The following is an 18,561-nucleotide window of genomic DNA, read 5'->3' as shown; positions in this document are numbered from 1 at the left end:
TCCACAACCCCGAAGTAGTCATGCAAGCTGGTGACGATCCCAGTGAAGACGCGCTGCTTCTCCCCACCCTGCAAGAACAAAGGGGGTTAAAAGTAGCAGAAGAGGAACCTGAACAAAATCCCTCCTGGCCTCAGGGTCTCAGCTCCACCCAGAGCCAGGCTCAGAACCCTGCATCAGGGTGCACACAGCCCACACCTGTGCACCCAGCACTTCACGAGGCTGAGGCAGGAGGACTGCAATTTCAAACCCAACCTGAGCAACTCAGTGATTCAGGAAGACCCTGCCTCAAAATTTAAAAAGGACTAGGGATGTAGCCCTATATGAACACCTATATTCAATCCCAAGGACTGGGGAAAAATCAAAGGCCCTGACTGTTGAGGGGAGGGCTAGTTCTTGGCTTGCAAGATTTTTCTAGGGTGGTCAATTCTGTATTCCCAAGAAGCATCCTAAAGACTGCCCAACCAGAGGAATGTCTAGTCACCCCCCCCCCAGCCTATCAGGACAGGGGTCAGGAATGCCAACCACTGTAACATAAGAAATGAAAGGGCATCAGGAATGTGCATGTGCAGAGACAGGGCCAGGGATGAAATTCCCTAGAATGAACACTCAACCTACCTGAAGGTGCCTGGCATTTTGCGACAGGTCTGTGGCCACAGGAGGAGTAAGCAAACCAGGGGGAGGACCGAGAAGAGATGTTGAAGCGGCGCCTATGGGGACAGAGAAGCGATCTCCAGAAATGGCATCCACCTCCCTAAGCGCTACAGGCAGCCAAGAGGACACAGTAAGCCAGGGCCAAAGTGCTTCCAGCCAGGTCTTCCTCCCTGGCAAGCACTATGCTCATCTCATGTCCTAAGAATCCGCAGCAGCAAACCGCTCACCACCAGGGAAACCCCAGAAGCCACACTTCTGGACGCTTAATTCCAGCGCACACATCCCTGTGTGAGGCCACTCTGGGAAAAGCATGATCACCTGAGAAGTTGCGTCCCCCTGGAAGCGGGCTGATCCGCTGGCGCTTAAACTGGGACATTGGGAAGGCGGTCCGCTTTCAGGATCTTGGGGAAACCTTCAATCAGAAAAGAAAGAAGTTAACACCTCCTACGGAAGATTTTCACTTATCCCGTAAAAAGAGGAGAATCTCAAGGGTCTTAAGGGGAGATGGCGATGCGAACAAGATTGGCGAAACAGGAGAGTTAGAGAGGCTGGAAATGAAGTCAGAAATGTCATTGTTGCAGTCTGCTCTCAGAGAAGCCTGGCGGGTGACACTGACATGCTGCTTTACAGGGAAACAAGCTAGAGACCAGAGAGATCAGGAGATTTGCCCAGGCAGCAAAACCAGGTAGTGACAAATCGGGACTCACACTGAAGTATCCTAACAACTTAGGACCCCTCGACCCATCCCATGCCTCCCGCAGAGAGGTTAGAGAGTGGGGGCTGCAAAGAGCCCCGGTGACATTCATTCATTCAAAAACATCCGCCAAAACGTTCCAGACGGGCCTAGAAAAATGGAGAAGGCCGGTGGAGGCCCTGTCCCCCGGAAGCCCGGCCCGTTGTCGCCCGGACTGGCGGGTGAGAGCAGGGTTCTCCGAGCGGCCCAACGCCGATCGGCCCAGGGCCGCCCTCCTGCTCCCATTCCCGGTCCTCCATTCCGCCCCAGCAGCAGCCGGCGCGCCCTCCCGGTGCGGGCTGCCGTGGGGCCACCGTGGGAGGACGAAGGCGCGCGATTTCTCCTCCTCCCGCCCGCCCCCGGGGCCGAGGCCGTTGCCAGGGAGACGAGGCTCGCAGTCCGGAGGGGGCTCTGCCCCTTGTGTGTTCCAAGCATCTATGCCTCCCGACCCCCCCCCCAGCCCCTCGGCCGGAAGAGAGGAGAAGAGGCAACGAAGCTGCAGGGGGCCACCCAACCCACCTGCGGGCCAGGGCCGCGACACTGGGGGGACAAAGACACCCGGAACCACCAGAGCCGCTGCTGCCGCCACCACCGGAAGCGTCTCTCCGGAAGTGAGACCACTGGTCGGAAGCTGCCACCCTGCCGGATATAGTCCCTCCCTCGCCTCCACTGGTGTCTCCCTTCCCCCACGCCCGCCTGCCATCCCACTGCAACAGTGGAACGGAAGTGCGCCTTCCTGGATCGGATGCGCTGTCACCAGCCGCGCCTCACTGGTGTCCTTGCTTAAGTGTCCCAACACAAAAGTAGGCTTTGGAGCACTGGTTCCTGGTCCAAAGATAGCAGAAGCTGAACTCCGACACAAGGGGAGGGCGTACCACCCACACACCCGCCTTACTGTGGCAGCCCTCCAGCCTATAGCAGCAAGAGAACTAGCCTCACCAAACTGGAAGAGGGGCATGCCTGGTGAGCACCCTACCTAGGAAGCATTCTTCTGTGTGACTCAAGCCAGTGACCCCATCCCTATCCCTGTCTTTCCATTGACTATAACTGGTAACAACCCTGAGGAGCAAGCACATCAGGAATCTGTGCCCTCATTCTCAAATATGAGACCTAAGAGGCTTCAGCTAAATGACTTGGGACAGATCCTGCCAAGGAAGTGGGCTGATCTAGGCCCATTAACAATCCCACCCCAGCCCCCGGACCTGACCTCCCCATCCCCCTGCAATCCGGCCTCCCTCCACACCCATACCCTCCCCATTTCCTATATGCGTAACATCCACAGCACACTTGAAGACAGTTTCATCTCATTTTATCCTCATAACAAGTTTGTGAGGTAGGTAAGGCATTATCCCAAGTGGAAAGCCATGGCTCAAACGTTGAGACCTTGTCTAACAGCTATGTGGTACTAGCTTCAGGTTTCAGCTGTGACAGGTAAAAGCTACTTCGGAGCAGAGCCACTGACAGCTGACCCTGAAGGTTAGCCTGCTGTGCCCCATGTGGTCCCTGATCCTCCCCTGTTCCTCCCCATTCTTCCTACAGTCTCTCGGGGTTCCAGGTGCAAGGCTTTAATACAGAGGCAGCCAAGACAGCACTCTTCTTGGTGCTGGAGCTGCCAGTTCAGGCGCGAGGAGGAAGGCAGGACTCCAGATCCGGAACTGCCCTGTGTGGAATGAAGCCCAGCTCCATCCTTCCGGTTACCAGCCCTCTGGATGCGTGATGCCAGCAGGCATAGTTGGGGACAGCCATTACCCACCCTGATAGTCCCATACAGATGTATCATCATGCGTGACCACACATCTGCAACACGCTGAGCCCAGACACATTCTCTTGCCAGGACCATTGAGACATGATAAATAAGACTGTTCGTGTTGGCTGGGCCCAGGGATTTCTATCGGGGAAAAGAGCTCTGAAGCTGCCAGGCCCTGGAACCTCTCCAGGAATTAGGGCTCCTCTGCCACAGTGCTCAGGTGAGACACACAGTCCTCGCCTTGGAGAAGGGCACACATCAGTAGCTTTTCCTGGCAGTGCCAAGAAGCCGCAATAGGGGAAAAGATAAGGAAGACTCCGCAGCAAATCCCCTTTGCCAGAGCCACCAGCTGCGCCAAGGCCTCAGCATACAGAAAGGTTTTTTGCTCGTTGTTTCTTAACCACTAACGATGGCTTCAAAGTCTTCCTTTGGGGGTGGCACTGAGGACTTCCAGGGAGGTCCCTGGACTCAGTTCTGTGGAAAAGAAAAGCAGTCTTCAGGCCCACGAAGGAATGGCTCCAGAGTTGGCAGAGTGTTGCTTAGCTGTCCTGGGAAGCCTGGAGATGTTAAATGGTGCTTCTTCCTCTACAGAATTAGGCACCGCAAGGAGTACGACGGACCTTACCAAAAGTGAAACCCTGCCTGGGCTTTTACCTTGTTCCCCCCACAAACCCAGGGAGCTGATTTAATGTAATTTAATTTCAGCAGGTGCCCAGTTAGCTCAGTCAGTAGAGGGTGAGACTCTTAATTTAATTTCAGCATGAAGGGAGAAGGGATTACAGTGAGATTTCCCACAATCTGGTCCTGGCTGCCACCAAGTCACTCAGTAGCTTTGAGAAAGCCACAGCCTCCAATCCCACCCAGGCCCCAGCCGCTGTATCTGTAAATCGGGCATTTTAGCAACATTCTCTCCTCCCAGCACCCCCCCCAATACATCTTTCAAGTTTTTTTTTTTTTTTGGAGGAGGCAGGGGCAGAACCAGGGATTGAACTCAGGCCCTTGTGCTTGCCAGGAAAGCACTTATTCTACTGAGCCATCTCCCCCGCCCCTTTCAAGTTTCATAGGGACAAAAATGACAACTGGCAGGACAATCTCAGCGTTCTATTTTACCAGTCTCCTCCCTGTTCTGGGCTGGGCACAGGGCTCACCTGGGACCACAAGCACCAGGAAGGACCGAGGGCTCAGGGTGTCCAGAGCTCCTCCAGTGGATCCGGTTGAGCAGGACCTTGATCTTGTCCCAATGGGAGGGATCCTGGGGGGCAGATGGTAAGGGGTCATCAGAGCCCCTCTGTACACATATGTCCCCCACCAAGCCCCCCCAGGCACAGTTAACAGGGGTCACGTCATCTCCCCAAAGTTTCTAGCTTCAGGGTGCCCACCACCCCACCATTCCCTAATGTTTCACATGCCCCAAATATGCCCATCAGTACTTTGTGTCCCTGTGAGGGCGGAAAGCTGTCAGTTGGTTCCACTGGGGCCTCTGGCAGTCGGGGAGGGTTGGCACTGAGCATCCCAACCTTCGAGCCTGTGGTTGCCTCTGTCCCTTCAGAAAGAGAATCAGGTTACCTGGGACCAGGAACAAGAAGTCATCCCCTCACGCTTTGGCTCAAGGCCTGTACTGGTGGGACCCTGGGAAGACGCCTGAGGTAGGTGAGACACAGAGGAAGACAGAGCTGCCCCTCAGCGGGACATGGTGGTGCATCCCCATAATCACAGCACTCAGGAGGCTGAGGCAGGACTGCTCCAAGTCAAGACCAGCCTGAGCTACATGTGAGACACCATCTTAAAAAAATTGCCCCTCACCTGTCTCTTTTGGGCTTAGCAGCTCCTTTGACTTCCATACCACACTGCCTGGGGCAGATGAAAGGGAAGGTGAGGGGGCTAGGGCTGGCTTCTCCTCTTCTGGCTCCTAGAACAGGAGAGATGGGGCAGTCAGGGCCTCGCAGCACAGCTGTGATGGCTCCAGAAGCAGTGACAGTTCTGGGGTCCTGCCCTTCTGTCTCCTCCCCCTGCTGGCCTGCTGCCCTGCCTAGGGGCTCGCTCACCTCTGGGGCCCTCTGGGTCTGCAGCTGCAAGTAGAGCTGCTGCAGTCTCGCCATCTGCTCCAGCACCAGGCACAGGTGCTCCAGGTAGCGAAGTCCTTGCCCTGGGAGGCAGGCCCAGGCTCTGGGTACCACTGCCACCTGGGGGACACAGCAAGTAGCTCATGGGGTGGAGGGGGCAGGGGACCCAAACCTGCCCAGCTCTCCCATGAACGTGGCCACAGCTGGGAGTGGCAAAAGCAGACACACAACCATCCATTAGGGGCAAAGAAAGCCCCCACCCTGAGAGAGCTGCAGGGAGAATGAGGGCAGGTGGGGGCCCCCAGCAGTCCTAGATGACCCCACCATCTCCACCCCATGCTTCCCCCTGCCCCAGGTCTGCACTCACCACCTCTGCCTCCACTTCTGGCTCAGCATCTGCCTCGGTGGGCTCCTGTCTGGCTCCCAGCAGGGGCAGAGCACACCCAGGCCTGGTGCTCGGTGCCAGTGGTGGCCAGGCACAGTGCTGTGCAGACAAGTGGGGAGGCGCCTGGGACCGCTTCAGAACCTGCTCCAACTTGCGGCTGGCCAGCAGCTGGCCCAGCTGGCCAGTGGGCTCCGGGGCAGCAAGGGCTGAGGGCTCAGGGTTCCCTGAGGGCTCCATGTTCAGGAAGTCCTGAGAAAGTCCTGGGACGGTTGCTGGGGGGCTATCCTCCGCCACCATCTCCACCCCAGAGTCTCGGGAGGCCAGCTTGGGAAGCAGCACCTGCCTCTCAAGCCGCCCTGGCTCGCCCTCTCCTGGGAGGGCCCACATGCACTCACAAGCCAAGTCTGGGATCCGTCTATAGGTACTGGTGACCCCAGGCACAATGCAGCCATGTGCCAGGGCCTTGGCAGCCCTGTCTGCAAAGAGAGCTGATGTCAGTTAGGCAAGGCAATCTGTCCTCAATGCTCCTGGTATTCCTGGCATCTGGCAGCATTCCCCTGAGAGGGGCACCCTTAGCCAGCCAAAGCCCCATGCCCACAGGGCTCCAGCCCTACTTCAGAGATTCCTGAGTGGCAAACTTCAGTGTGGTAAGCATAGCCCTTGGCCATCCTCCTTAGATACCCTAGGACCTCTGACAGTCAAGTATGCACGTGCGCGTGCATGCACACACACACACACACACACACACACACACACACCATCTTCTAATTGGAGAACCCTTTCCCCAGGAGAAAATTGGACTTTCTGTAGGGGAGAAGGGACAAAGCATGAAGCCTGAGATCTAGCTGTTGGGGGGGGGGTCCTGAGGCACCAGATGAAGTCTATCTTGGGGTTCATAGAAAGGCAATGAAAATAGCAGCAGCTACAGGTGGAGGTGCAGCGCACAGGAGGCTGAGGCAGGAGGATCTCAAGTACCAGGCCAGCCTGGGAAATTTAATGAGACCTCAACCAGAAATAAGATTTTAAAAGGGCTAGGATGTAGCTTAGCTCCCTGGGGTTAATCGCAAAATCAGAGAGAGAGAGAGAGAGAGAGAGAGAGAGAGAGAGAGAGAGAGAGAGAGATGGACGGACGGACGGACAGACAGACAGACAGACACAGAGAGAGGCAGCTAGGACCATTTGAGTCTTTTGTTCCTTGAGAGTGAAGATAGAAATAGTGAAGATTTTGTGAAGAATTTAAAAGAAAAAACTTCAGCGAAAGAAAGTAAGCATCCACATCCGTGCCTAGTCGCCTCTTGTGGTCCCGTAGTCCCAATGGAAAGAAGCAGAGGCAGAGACTGCCCCTGGGGAGCCGGACGCCCCCCCACCTTCCGCAAGACTTGGAGCCCGAAGGGGTCGCCGCCCGAGGGTCTTAGGGATGCGAGGCTGGGGCAGGGGCGCAGGAGGCGCGCGTAGTGGGCGAAGCGAGGACCCCCTGGTGGGGCGGAATGCAGGAAAGGGGACCTGGCGGAAGTGGGGCGACTCACCCTGGCCGCCGAGAGGCTCCACGGCGAAGAATCGGCGCCGGCCCAGCATGGCCGCTCCCCGCCCGCGCGTGCCCGGTCCCGCGCGTTCCCGCCGTGTCCCCGCCCCGCTGGACGCGCCGGTCCCCGCGGCGATCCGGCCTGACCGCAGGTGCGCGGGCGGGCGCCGGAGAGAGCACCACCGGGGCGCGGGGCGGGGCGACCCCCGCCCTACCAGGCTCCAGCGGAGCCTTCCTGGGGGGCGGCGCGCCCCGCCCCGGGAGCTGTCACGGATGGGCCCCACCGCAGGCGGTTCTGCGGTGTCCCAGAGCAGGGATTCAGCTGGGTGCGAGCGGAGCCTGGCCCCACGCCCAGTAGCAATAGGGCACCGTGCCGGCAGAGGGCGCCCCCAGCTGTCCCGGCGCCGAGGAGGGGGTCGCGGTCCGGGAATCCTCTGCAGCGGCCGGGCGCTCTGTCGGAACCCTACCCTGCTCACACTTCCTTCTAGTCGGGATGCCCGGAGAGGTTAGGACTTGGGGACTGGGAAGAGGGGAGTTGCTCTCGTGTCCCCACCCCACGCCTCTCGGTCAATGGGATTCCATCCCTATCCCCCCCATCGTAAGGACAGCGGGTGAGGGCGACAGCCTGGCGACCTGATGGGAGCTGGCAGACCCTAAGAAAGCCTTCCCTCTGGAGGGAGGGACAGAAAAAATCGCGGTAGGACCCGACTCCCGGGGGCAGACAAGGGAGCAGGCGGACTTGCAGAGGCGCCCCTGGCCCCCGGGGAGGGGCGGGAGCCACAGCTGCGGGAAGAAGGAGCTGCCTCTGAGCCCACCGAGGATCAGTTTTCACTTTTAAGATCGGGAAACTGAGGCCTACAACCAAGCCCTCAGACGCCAATGACAGCCAAGTCCCCTAATTTAACATCGTCTGCCCTGTCTCAGTGCCCTAATGTGCAGAGCCCAGGAAGATATGGGCACCAGACTCCCGCCCAGCGGGTGGAGCCTGCCCTCCCGGGCGAGCGCGTGGGAGGTAAAGGGAAGGAGCCCTTCGCCACATCGCGCCAGAATCTCGAGAATGTGGGGGCCGGATTCCAAGCAGTCTCCGCGGTAACTCTGGGGCAGGAATGCCTCTGGAAAAGGAAGCCAGTCAGCTGGAATGCAGTGTCTCAGCACAAAGCGTTGTGTGTGGCTCAGAGAACCCCCACACCCCCTACACGCGCCTCTCTGTGCTGTGGCCCCATCGCGTACTGGGCGCTGGGAGCAGCCCCGCCCTCCTGGAGCCAGGTTTGGGGCGCTCCCCTCCTGTGCCAGTAAGGCCACCCCAAGCTGAACAGCCATTAGAATTCCCAGGACTTCCGTGGGCTGGGCAGAGTCATCGAGAGCCCGGCCGGCGGAGCCCACGGCCCCTCCACCTCCATCGAGGAAGCCCCGCTTCAGGAAGTTCGCTTCCTGCAAGCTCAGCGCAAAACTGGGCCCTGGGGGAGGAAAGGCAAAGCCAAGAGGCTGGAGCAGCTGCTGCCAGGCTGGGGCAGCCAGGAGGGGCCCGCTGACCTCTGGCCCTGGCCAGCAGTGGCGGGGCTGTGCCTGGAAGTCTAGCTCTGGCAACAAAGGGGCAGCCCCTCCCCACGCCACCCCACCCCCGTCCCCACTCCCAGCAAGCCTGCAGGGAGGCTCTGGTTCGGTTCCTGGCCCCTAGCCAGACTGGCTAGGAGTCCTGGGACCCGAATCCTAACGTCCCTGTCCTGTTTCTTCATCTGTAACACGAGGGTGCTGGAGCTGCGAGGAGGCCGTGAGGGCACTGAAATGTCCCCAGAATAACTGAAGTGCTCCCGGCCCTCAGCCATTATCCCCCGTGCTATTCTGAGAACTTGTTTCCCAGCTGTGTCCAAAAGGGGTCCTATGGATGCTCTCTCCTCGGCCACTTCGCAACAAGCCTGTCATTTCTGAACTCCTCCAGGATGCAGGAAGCACACAGCGCAGGTTCAGAGGGAGTGGCGTCACGGCCCCCTGGAGCGGAGCGGGCGGGGGACGAGGGCGTGGTGGGAGCCAGAGCACGCCCCCAACCACGCCTGCCGACAGCCGGGCTCCGCCAATGCAGCCATCCCCCGAGGAGTTCGCTGCCAACGCTGAGCTGGCTGTGTGCCCCAGAGAACTTGCCCATGCAAACCCTCAAAGTCCACAGGTGAGTTTTCGCTCTGACCTGTTCCGCCTTCGATGGCCATACCCTCTTCCCAGCTGCTCGCTCCGCCCACTGTCCTCCTCCACTCCTGGGACTCCGCTGGTGACTGACTCGTTATGGGGGAGGGGTCTTATTTCATCAGTAGCCCAACCCATCCTTCCCAGTTGTCACTTCCTTGCTTGACATTTTCAGTGTCCCCAGGGCCCGAAGTAAAAGACCAAACCTCAGCTGGCATCTGGGACTCCCTCATAGCGTCAGCTTTTGGAAGGTTCTCAAGAGCCTTCTGGGTGCTCCAGACCTGCCCTGGACCCCAATGGTCCAGGATGGTGGCAGCCTCAGCTTTACTCTCACAGGACCATCAGAGCTGGCTTCAGAGGGTGCGGTCTCCCAGGGAGCTAGTGCTATCTGGGTGGATGAGGCTGCTTTCCCGCAGCCTTTGCTGTAAACTTCACTTTTTTTTTAGTTCAAGTTTTTTTTCTCTTTTTTACATTAGAAATGGCTCTCAGCCTTTCTCCCTCCTTTGCACAGATGGCCGCTGCTCGTGAGTCCCAAGACAGCCCTCAGAGCCCGCTGCTGGCCTCACCGTGTCTTTCGTGCCAGCTCCGTCCCCTGCTGCCCCTTGCCCATCATCTTCGTGGAAGCAAGAAAAGGGCTGTGCAACGCCTTCCCGCATCCCCACAGCTGTCAACGCAATTTCCTCTCCTGAGCACGCTCGCTGCCATGGGCGGCACTAAACACAAGGTGGCGCCAAGGAGGCCACACATTTCCCACCTGGGCCAAACCCCAGGGACTCCTGTGCCAGCCAGACTGCCTTGATCTTTTCTATAAAAATAAAAGCTGGTCGTTGGGCAGCCATCCAGGTAAAAGGTGACACGATGATATCAAGCTGTAAATAACCACAGGTGCCGGAGGTGACACCCCGGTCTGCGTCAAGATCCCTGCACCAAAGAGCCAGACAGCACTGGCTCCCTGGGAGACCGCACCCTCTGAAGCCAGCTCTGATGGTCCTGTGAGAGTAAAGCTGAGGCTGCTACCATCCTGGACCACTGGGGTCCAGGGCAGGTCTGGAGCACCCAGAAGGCTCTTGAGAACCTTCTAAAAGCCAGGTGTGGGGGTACACCGCTGTAATCCAGCACTTGGGAGGCTGAAGCAGGAGGACTGCATTGAATTGCAGGCCAGCCTGGGCTCCATAGTGAATTCAGAGCCAAAAGAAGTGAACTGCGAAGGAACACAGGAGACTCATTCTCTACCCAAGGGCCAGGGTGTGAGAGAACAGGAATCTGCTCGATTGTGTACACACATATACATATATTCATAGAGTTCGTGCCCAACATTTTACACAGTGAATACCATTGGCCTCTGGCCCACCCCTCTCCTTCTAGATGCTTCCATCTCCGTCCCACCCTGTACACAAAGTATCAAATGTGGCAGCCACTTCATCCTGTGGCAAGGTGCCTCGTCCAGGGAAAGGCTGGGACAGTGGGGCTCCCCCTGGCCCCCAAAGCCCCAGAAGGGCCCCAGTCCTTGGCCTCATCCAGCAAGGACTAAGGGGTCTTGTGTCCCAAAACTTAGTTCACATAAGAGCCACCCCCCCACTGCCCCCTTCCCTGCCTGCCGGCTCTCCACAGAGCCGTGCCCAGGGTGTCCCAGGCTCAGGACCGAGAGCTGAGGGCAGAAGGCGCTGAGTAGCGCTGGCGGGCGTGCTTCTCACAGTACAGCTCGTCGCCCACCCAGAAGTGGCCACGCATCTTCAGGTTCAGCCCGCAGTCTGCACAGGTGTAGCATCCGGGGTGGCGGTACCGGCCTTCCTGGATACGTACAGCCTGGTTCCTACAGGCATGAGAGGATGGATGAATGGACAGGGACAGGGCACAAGGCCATTGCTCCAGGGAGCCTGGTCTCCAGGCAGTTGGGGCCTGGGTCACACCGACCTGTTCAGAGACCTGACTCCCCGGGCCTGCCTCAGGAATCTCACTTCAACAGTCTCAAACACACACATACAAAACCAAACACACCTGTGCATCCCCACACACACAGAATACACCTATATACACACCCCACTGGGATCCCTGACCAACAATAAAAAAGTCACTCTTCCCCCACACAAAGGTGGATAAACATCCAGCACCCTGGGCTCTCAGGAGAGCTGTGGTTGTCAGTGTGGCCCCAGGAGCAAGACCACCAGCACACACATTCAGGAGGCAGCCAGATGTGCACACGCCAGGCCTGAGGGTTCCTGAGGCAGGGACCCACTTGCAGTGACTTCCTGTCTCTGCACACAGTGGGGCTGGGTCTTTGCCCCTTCTTGAGCCGAAGCCCATCCAGGTGAAGGGTTTGCCTGCAGTAAGTCACCTGACCCTCAGTCAAAGCTTGGAACATTTACCTGAGGGGACCAGCAATCTTGCAGAGGCCACACCCTATTTTGATGCCACCCACTGCGAGAATAAACCTACCCTGCAAGCCCAGCCTACTCCGTGGGCCAAGGGAGGGAAAGAGGAAGACTGTCCAGGAGGGGCTTTGTTTAGGGGCAGATTTGGAAGGCCTGGAGGTTGCAGGGGAGAAACCACAATCAGCAGCATTTCTCATTCCCCTGGGGAGAGGAGCGGAAGTGGGGAGGAGTAGAGGAGGAGGTAGTCAGGAAGTACCAGCAGCAGTGTTCAAAGGCTGCAAACAGCCTAAACCCAGCCACCTTGTGTTGCCTCCAGGGTCCCAGACACCCAGCTCAGCTGTCAGAGGGAACTCTGCCCCAGTCCTGTTCCTGTACCCCACACTCACATGATGCTGGTGCTGCACTTCTCACAGGTGTGGAGCTTGGGTGGGGTGGCAAGGGCCCTGGAGGTGGGCAGGGAAGACTGAGGGCTCAGTGAGCTGGGCACGATGGCAGGCGTGCCACCTGTATGGGGGGGGAGACAGACACACCTGAGCTCAGCCACCCGCAGCAGCCGTCTGTGTTTACTGATGCCAGACATGGACCCTCCTGGGCCACTCCCAGACTGCTTGCAGAAGAATGACGCAGACACAGACCTCTGCAGTACCAGCAGGCATGGATGACAGCAGGGAGGAGGGCTGAGGATGGCCAGCCAGGCCCTTGGATGAGGCTGCTGGAGGGCCACAGAGCAGGACCAGGCCAAGCCTGCCCCTCTAGGGCACTGGGAGCATCTGTACCGAGTGCATGCTTGTGACCCAGGCACGATGCCATCAATAGAAATCAATCCTGGTGGTCCCAGCACCAGGAGCCTCTGTCCCATCTTCAAAGGGCTTTTGTATGTGTCACTGCACACGAGCCATTCTGCCCTGCCTTTTCTCTCCTGTCTGCCTTTTCTGCTAGTCTTGGTTGCTCAAAGAATAGCCTGCTTCCCACGGCAGGGGGCTGGCCAGGCCTGTCTGCCCCAACAGAGTTCCTCGGGGGCAGGGTGGAACAGTGGCCACTTCCCATCCCGTGCTGGACACTTCTGCTTCATCGGCAGGCACATCCGTATTTATAAAATGGATAACTGTGACCATTCATGGCCTGCATTGCTAACTGTGGCATCTTACCAGTCGGGAGTGTCTAACCTACATTCCTGGGCCAGGGGTCTCCTTGGCCTCGCCCCTGAAGCCCTGGCCAGGCTGTTCTCTGTTGCCCACTCCCAGAAGTCAGCTGGCTGCCAAGTTCCTCTGTGCTCCCGGGCCCATCTTAACGCCATTTGCTAAAGTAGATCTTGTTTCAGGGCCCAATTAGAACCCCTCCCTCCCAGGTCGCATCCCACCCTGAGTCCTGTCTTGGTGCCAGCCAGCATGGCCAGTCACCTTCTGGGCATGCACCTCCTACCGAAGACTGAAAGCTGCTCCAGGTCAGGCACCGTGGTCACCAGGCACGTAGGAAACACCCCTCCCCCAGCCTCCCTCCCGCAGAGCCCGGGGCCTCACCTCTCTCCTCCGCCTCCAGGGCTTCCTGCAGGAGCCGAAAAGAGCTGGACTGACGCGGGGCGGCCCGCCCCTCACGGTTTTCCTGCAGCATCTTGAACACTTCAGAGTCCTCCTCCAGCTGGAGGCTCCCGGCTTCAGAGTTGAGGCTGCTGCAGGGGGAGGCAGCCAGGAATATGGGTCCAGAGCAAGCGCCCCAGCCAGGGAGAAGAGGACCCGGCGGCCTGGGCCTGGGCTAGGAGGACGGGGATCCATCCCCCCCCCCCAAGGGGAAGCCCGCAGTCCCCCTTTGCCCCTCCCCGGCCCTTCTGGAGTCCCCCCTCTCCTCTGTGCACCCCGATCCGCAGGCCCCACCCGTACCTGATCCTAGGGCTGGAGCACCTAGGGGACAGCGCCCTCACAGCCAAGTCACCCTCGCGGCCCTGGCCCGCCTGTGGGAGGAAGGCGGTGGGGCGGAGTCAGCGGCGGCCCCGGCCGTGGCCCAGGCACAGCTTCCCGGCTCCCACCAGGGGGCGCCCGACCCTCGTTGCCCCCAGACCCGCCTTGGGGTGTTCAGAGCCGGGCACCAGGGAGGCCTGGCGCAGAACAGAACAGAGGCCACTCCCAGGGATGGAGTGCTGCCAGAGGACTGGGCAAGGGGCGGATGGAGGCCAGCTGGAGGCCAGCCCTCCTCGTTGCATGTTCTCGAAGAGGTGCGCACTGGGCCGGCTCCGATATGCGGAGGAGCCGGGAAGGAGCCTGCGATGGTTCTGCCGCGAGGCCAAGGGAAAGCTGTGTGCCAGCCCCGCTCCTCTTCTAGAATGGAGCTCCTGGGATGCCTTCTCCCTAGCCCAGGAGGTCGTTCTGGGCTTTGGGTAACCCTCCATCCTGAGGCCACACCCTGGCCCCAGGGGCTCTGTTGTGTAGGGCCGTGGCATTTGCTCTCCAATTAGAAATCTCACCTTGCGCAACTGTGGATCTGGTAGTGAAACTAGTTTCCTTGTAAGTGTGCTCCTTAACCTAACGCCACTAAGTGAGGGGCCCCAACGTCATGGCTGTACTCCTGGAATTCTAGCTCTGGGAGGCTGAGGCAAGAAGATCACAGGGCAATCTAGCAACTTAAGTGAGACCCTGTGTCTGTCTGTCTGCCTGTCTGCCTGTCTGTCTGTGTCTGTGTCTGTGTCTGTGTCTGTCTCTGTCTCTGTCTCTCTGTCTCTGTCTGTCTGTCTCTGTCTCTCTCTCTCTCCAGAAATCGAACTCAGTGTCTCATGTTTGCTAGGGAGGTGCTGCACCATTGAGCTACATCCCTGGCCCTAGACCCTGTCTTAAAATAAATAGACAAGTAAAAATTGAACACTAGGCCCAAGTTGGTCTCAAACTCAGTGTTCCTCCTGCTCAGTTTGCTGACTGCTAGGATTACAGGCATGTGGCCACCATACCCAGCTTAAGAATGAAGAACTTTTTTTTAAATGAACTTTTTAAAAAGCTGGAGCTGTACTTCAGTGTAAAGGCCCTGGGTGCAGTCCACAATGTCACCAAAAATATAACAAATTCATGCATGAACTATGGATTCACACGAAGAGCTGTGTATATCTTTCAGCCAAAAGTGAAAACTTTGGAGTCCCAAGATGAATCCCAAGACCTCCCCCACCAGCCCTGCCTAGCAAGGCTCCCATCACCCCTCCGCTCCTGCATTCTGTGGTACAAGGCCCTACATAAGGGGGCCTAGGGGCAGGAGGACATAGTGGCTTGTCCTGGCAATAAGGAGAGGTGTTTCCTCCCAGGGACATTGGCTCCATGAGGCATCCCCTGCTGGAATGAGTTGTGGCTCCCAGAGGGCACCCTGGGCTGGTGACATCTTGCAGCCCCTGTTCTCTAAGGCTTTGGCCAGCCAGCAACCCACAGCAGAGCCGGGCACCTCTGCCACTCTAGCCACAGCTCTTCCCTGGGAGGTGGGTGTGCTCAAAACTCTCCCCTGGAGAGTGGCTGCCTCTCTCCTTCCAGCCCAGGCAGCTGGGGCCCAGACCTGACCCTTCATCTCCAAGTGCAGGAGGTGGCCCTGCTCTGCCCTCTAAGACCTGTCTGCAGGGAAGTCCTCCAGGGAACTTGGGATGCCGTGAGGGACATGACAAGTAGGGAAGTGGGAGGGGGGTTGGGAGTTGTGGGGGCATTGGGAGAAATTCTGCAGTTCAGTCAATTTAGGAAATTATTCTGGGCTGGGAACATAGCTCAGCCGCATAAGTACCTGCCTGGCAAGCACAAGGTCCTAAGTTCTATCCCAGGTACCAAAAAAAAAAAAAAAAAAAAAAAAAAAATTATTCTGATCAAATATCAAATGTGCTTCTTTCTCACAGCCTTCAAGCCTCTGAGACACTTAAGTGCAGTGGTTTACAAGAGGGACATGGGACATGGACCTTTTGCCTCCTGCATCCATCCCACACTCTTGGGCTAGGAATTCCTGTTTGTCCACAAATGCATCCCCAGAGCCCAGCGGGTGCCAGACACGAAGCAGCTGTTTCATAAATATTTGCCAGCGGAATTACAGAAGTCTTTAGGGTCAAAGGAGGGAACTCCGCGCCTCCTCTGGTCTGAGGCTAGGAGAGAGGAAGGAGGGCCTGGCCCAGCCCCCCAGCCCAAGAACCCCCTCTCATGGGTGGACTTGTTCAAACATCAGTTGCTGTCTGACTCCCCATGCCCCTTTCAGCAAATCTAGGTTGGGCCTGAGAATCTTCATTTCTAACAGATTCCCAGATATTGAAGACAGTTTAAGAACTACCATGTGTGGTGGTACCTGCTTGTAATCCCAGCACCTACGAGGCTGAGAAAGGAGGATTGCTGTGAGTTTGAGGCCAGCCTGGGCCCCATGGTGAATTTAAAGTCAGCCTCAACTATATAGCAAGTTCTTGTCTCAAAAAGAAAAAAAAAAAAAGAGCCTCTCCCTGGGCCACCTACATACCCATAGCCCCCCTTTGCCAGGGTCAGGGGCTTTTCCTGTAGTGCCCCTCACGGGGCTGGAGGAAGGCAGGTAGAAGGGCACAGGACACACTAGACTTCTAGTCATAGACCAAGTTCACTCCCAGCCTGCCTGGGACCACAGCCCAGGGGCTCCCCAGGGCAGCCCTTGCAGGCCTCTCTCAGACCAAGTCCCCTTCCTCCTCCCCACACCACTCTCATCCGAACCCCACCCCTTCTGCCCTTTGTGGCCAGCAGAATTCCTGATGAAGCCTTCTCAGGCCACCCAGCCCACGTTTCTCTCTCCCCTTCCGACAGGCCTCCCGCTTTTGTAATTAGTACCACACTGCCAGGCCCGAATGGTTCCAAAGCCATTTCACAGGTTCCACTTATCTGACAACTGCATCCTACATGGTTAAAGAGAGGCATCTCACAGAGCACATCACAGTGCCTACAATGTCCACCCTGCTGGTCCCCAGGGGCCCCCTCTGTGCAGCCCCCCAGGCCCTGACCCACCCTCTCTGGAGCCCCAGTCCCTCAGCCCCTCTCCCGCCTACCCCCAAATGCTCTGCTCCCTGGAATGCAGCACCAACCCGAGGTGAGTCCAGCAGCTGGGCCTCATCCCCTTCGCCCCTAAGGCCAGACACGCCCCCAGCAGCTGCAGTCAGGGCTGCTGACTGCCTCTCCCTCCCCCCTGCCCTCAGGGAGGAGAAATGCCACTGGGGTTAGGCTGTCACCAGTGGGCCTAGGGACCTGGGTGGATGAGGGCCCAGCAGAGCAGGGGGACAGAGGGATGGAGCAAGCCACCCTGGACTGTCCGCAGTCCTCGAGGGCTCCAGGCTGAGTCAGGAAGACAGAGGTCGCAGGACAGGAGTCAGGGGCTCCAAAGGGGAGGAATGTGTATGAGAGACGCAGCCAGGGTCCAGAGGGAACCATCCAACAACAGCAGCAAAACTATGTCAGTCCCAGCCCAAGAGAAACACACTGGGAAGGGTGGAAGCCAGCGGGAGGGAGGCGGCCGGCTGGGAAGGAGCCCACACTCCCTGTCACTAGGAGATGGCCCTGCAGGTGGCACCAGCTGCCTGCTGCCCCAGGGACACCACCAGAGCCTGCAAATCAGGGCATCCCTCTCCGTCCCTGGGGAGCCTCACCTGGCGGCCTGTGGGGCGGCTCCCAGGGGACAGGCAGGACAAGCGCTCCACAGCAGTGCCAGGGAGGGCAGCCGAGTAGGTCAGGCTCTGGAAGCTGAAATGGGCAGATGGCAGTGTGGCCCCACCCAGTCCACAGGATAGGGCCCCTGGTTCCTCTGACCACAGCTGGTAACTCAGTCTGGAGACACTGCTGCTCACCTGTGGCCAATAGGTGCCTCTCTGGTTTGGCCCAGGGGGCTGCTGGGAGGCGGCGTGAAGGGGCTGCTTGGCCGGGGGCTGAGGGAGGCTGGGCTGGAGTAGGAGGACCACAGGGAGGACTGGCTGTCAGGGCGTGTTCTCAGGGAGCCCTGTGGGGAGAGAGAGAGCCTGCAGAAAGAGCTGGGCTGGTGCCCCTCCACCCACCCCAGCCATAGACCTCATGGTGGCAGGGCTCCAGGCTCCCAGCTGGTGGCACCAGCTTACCTGGAAGCGAGTGGCCAGCACTTCTAAGGAGCCATCGCCATTGGTCTGCCCAGGAGAGGCAGCCTGAGACCTGAGGAGACAACAAGGGTGAGGGGTGTCACACAGGTTCCAGCACCCCAGCCCCTCCACCCTGAGGGGCTGTCCTCAGAATTGGTTCTCAAGATTCTTGAAACACCCAGAGCACTGAAGCTGCACTGTCAACTTGATCTTTCTGTGTGTGTTGTGTGAGGATTTTTTAAGACAAGGCCTCGCTACATAGTTCAGGCTGGCCTTGAACTCACAGTGATCCTCCTGCCCCAGCCTCACAAGGGCTAGAACTACAGGAGTACACCATCATGCCCAGTTCATACTGTCAACTGTTACCTTTGCCAAATTCAAAACAAACAGCTATTATCCTAGACCATTTTTCAGTACTTTTGTGGTACTGGAGATCAAACAGGACCCTGCACTTGCCAGGCAGGAGCTTTTGCCGATGGGCTTTTCTCCCCAGCCCTATCAACACATTTTTAAAATAAGAACAAGCTGGGCAAAGTAGAGCACATCTGTGGGTTGTTTTGTTTTTGTTTTTGTTTGAGACAGGGTCTCACCATGCACCTCCAGCTGCCCTTAAGCTCACTGTGTAGCCCAGGCTGGCCTTGAATTTGTGGTGGTAATCCTCTTGCCTCAGCATCCTGAGTACTGGGATTATAGGTATGCACACCTGTAATTGTACACTCTGGGAGACTGAGGTGGGTGATGAGACCAGCCTGCATCACTTAATGACTTGGTGAGATGCTCCCTCAAAATAAGAAAATAAAAATGGTTGGGAATGTAGCTGAGTATGAAGGTCTTAAGTTCAGTACCTGGCGA

General features: G+C 58.0%; 4 protein-coding genes across 15 annotated transcripts in view; 1 reads left to right on the top strand and 3 right to left on the bottom strand.

The window, feature by feature from the left end:
• The window catches only part of Ccar2 (cell cycle and apoptosis regulator 2), a 13,772-nt gene extending 11,700 nt beyond the window's left edge, over positions 1–2,072 (bottom strand). The window contains exons 1-4 of the mRNA XM_023714587.1: positions 1,904–2,072; positions 970–1,063; positions 616–707; positions 1–68 (exon numbers count right to left, since the gene is read on the bottom strand). The exon at positions 1–68 is cut by the window's left edge and continues 1 nt beyond it. Of these exons, the coding sequence (XP_023570355.1) occupies positions 1–68; positions 616–707; positions 970–1,027 (218 nt within the window). The 5' untranslated portion in view covers positions 1,028–1,063; positions 1,904–2,072. The remainder of the gene's footprint in view (positions 69–615; positions 708–969; positions 1,064–1,903) is intronic.
• A 604-nt stretch (positions 2,073–2,676) lies between these two features.
• On the bottom strand, positions 2,677–7,204 carry CUNH8orf58 (chromosome unknown C8orf58 homolog). Of its 5 annotated transcripts, none has more exons than XM_023714606.1 (8): positions 7,106–7,203; positions 5,975–6,055; positions 5,562–5,828; positions 5,177–5,314; positions 4,935–5,040; positions 4,562–4,674; positions 4,280–4,383; positions 2,677–3,605 (listed from the first exon to the last, which is right to left on the bottom strand). In XM_023714606.1, exons 2-8 carry the CDS (start codon positions 6,029–6,031, stop codon positions 3,494–3,496), a joined length of 897 nt encoding a protein of 298 aa, XP_023570374.1. In that variant the 5' UTR covers positions 6,032–6,055; positions 7,106–7,203; the 3' UTR covers positions 2,677–3,493. The 5 variants fall into 5 exon arrangements, with proteins under 5 accessions (XP_023570374.1, XP_023570373.1, XP_023570371.1 ...); XM_023714605.1 differs by having other exon boundaries at positions 5,975–6,051; positions 7,106–7,190; XM_023714603.1 differs by having other exon boundaries at positions 4,562–4,668; positions 5,562–6,055; positions 7,106–7,204.
• A 244-nt stretch (positions 7,205–7,448) lies between these two features.
• LOC111816620 lies at positions 7,449–10,119 on the top strand. Of its 2 annotated transcripts, XM_023714608.1 has the most exons (4): positions 7,449–7,606; positions 8,026–8,190; positions 8,963–9,265; positions 9,791–10,119. In XM_023714608.1, the coding sequence occupies exons 1-4, from the start codon at positions 7,595–7,597 to the stop codon at positions 10,076–10,078; spliced, it is 768 nt and encodes a 255-aa protein (XP_023570376.1). In that variant the 5' UTR covers positions 7,449–7,594; the 3' UTR covers positions 10,079–10,119. The 2 variants fall into 2 exon arrangements, with proteins under 2 accessions (XP_023570376.1, XP_023570375.1); XM_023714607.1 differs by having other exon boundaries at positions 7,449–8,190.
• A 413-nt stretch (positions 10,120–10,532) lies between these two features.
• Pdlim2 (PDZ and LIM domain 2) overlaps positions 10,533–18,561 on the bottom strand; it is a 12,830-nt gene continuing 4,801 nt past the window's right edge. For 5 of the 7 annotated variants that reach the window (XM_023714599.1, XM_023714600.1, XM_023714597.1 and 2 more), the window contains 7 exons: positions 17,713–17,782; positions 17,449–17,597; positions 17,251–17,344; positions 13,529–13,599; positions 13,172–13,320; positions 12,038–12,155; positions 10,539–11,092 (listed from right to left, as the gene is read on the bottom strand). In XM_023714599.1, the coding sequence (XP_023570367.1) occupies positions 10,915–11,092; positions 12,038–12,155; positions 13,172–13,320; positions 13,529–13,599; positions 17,251–17,344; positions 17,449–17,597; positions 17,713–17,782 (829 nt within the window). In that variant the 3' untranslated portion in view covers positions 10,539–10,914. Of the gene's footprint in view, positions 11,093–12,037; positions 12,156–13,171; positions 13,321–13,528; positions 13,600–13,710; positions 14,276–17,250; positions 17,345–17,448; positions 17,598–17,712; positions 17,783–18,561 lie in introns of those variants that run through there. The other 2 variants (XM_023714598.1, XM_023714602.1) reach the window with 2 other exon arrangements.

Source organism: Octodon degus, unplaced genomic scaffold (genome assembly GCF_000260255.1).
Source record: "Octodon degus isolate 3935 unplaced genomic scaffold, OctDeg1.0 scaffold00036, whole genome shotgun sequence".
NCBI classification, from domain to species: Eukaryota; Metazoa; Chordata; class Mammalia; order Rodentia; family Octodontidae; genus Octodon; species Octodon degus.
Note: the sequence above shows the minus strand (reverse complement) of the source record. Positions and strands in the feature narration are given on the sequence as shown.

Bases quoted from the DNA above. Each gene is read 5' to 3' on its own strand.
- LOC111816620 (XM_023714607.1), top strand. From the start codon at position 7,981: ATGACAGCCAAGTCCCCTAATTTAACATCGTCTGCCCTGTCTCAGTGC. The intron at 8,191-8,962 runs GTAACTCTGGGG...CTTGTTTCCCAG, and splicing joins GATTCCAAGCAGTCTCCGCG to CTGTGTCCAAAAGGGGTCCT. The intron at 9,266-9,790 runs GTGAGTTTTCGC...TCCTTTGCACAG, and splicing joins CAAACCCTCAAAGTCCACAG to ATGGCCGCTGCTCGTGAGTC.
- CUNH8orf58 (XM_004630729.2), bottom strand. From the start codon at position 7,154: ATGCTGGGCCGGCGCCGATTCTTCGCCGTGGAGCCTCTCGGCGGCCAG. The intron at 6,056-7,105 runs GTGAGTCGCCCC...CTCTCTTTGCAG, and splicing joins GGAGCCTCTCGGCGGCCAGG to ACAGGGCTGCCAAGGCCCTG. The intron at 5,041-5,176 runs GTGAGCGAGCCC...CTCCTGTTCTAG, and splicing joins AGACCCAGAGGGCCCCAGAG to GAGCCAGAAGAGGAGAAGCC.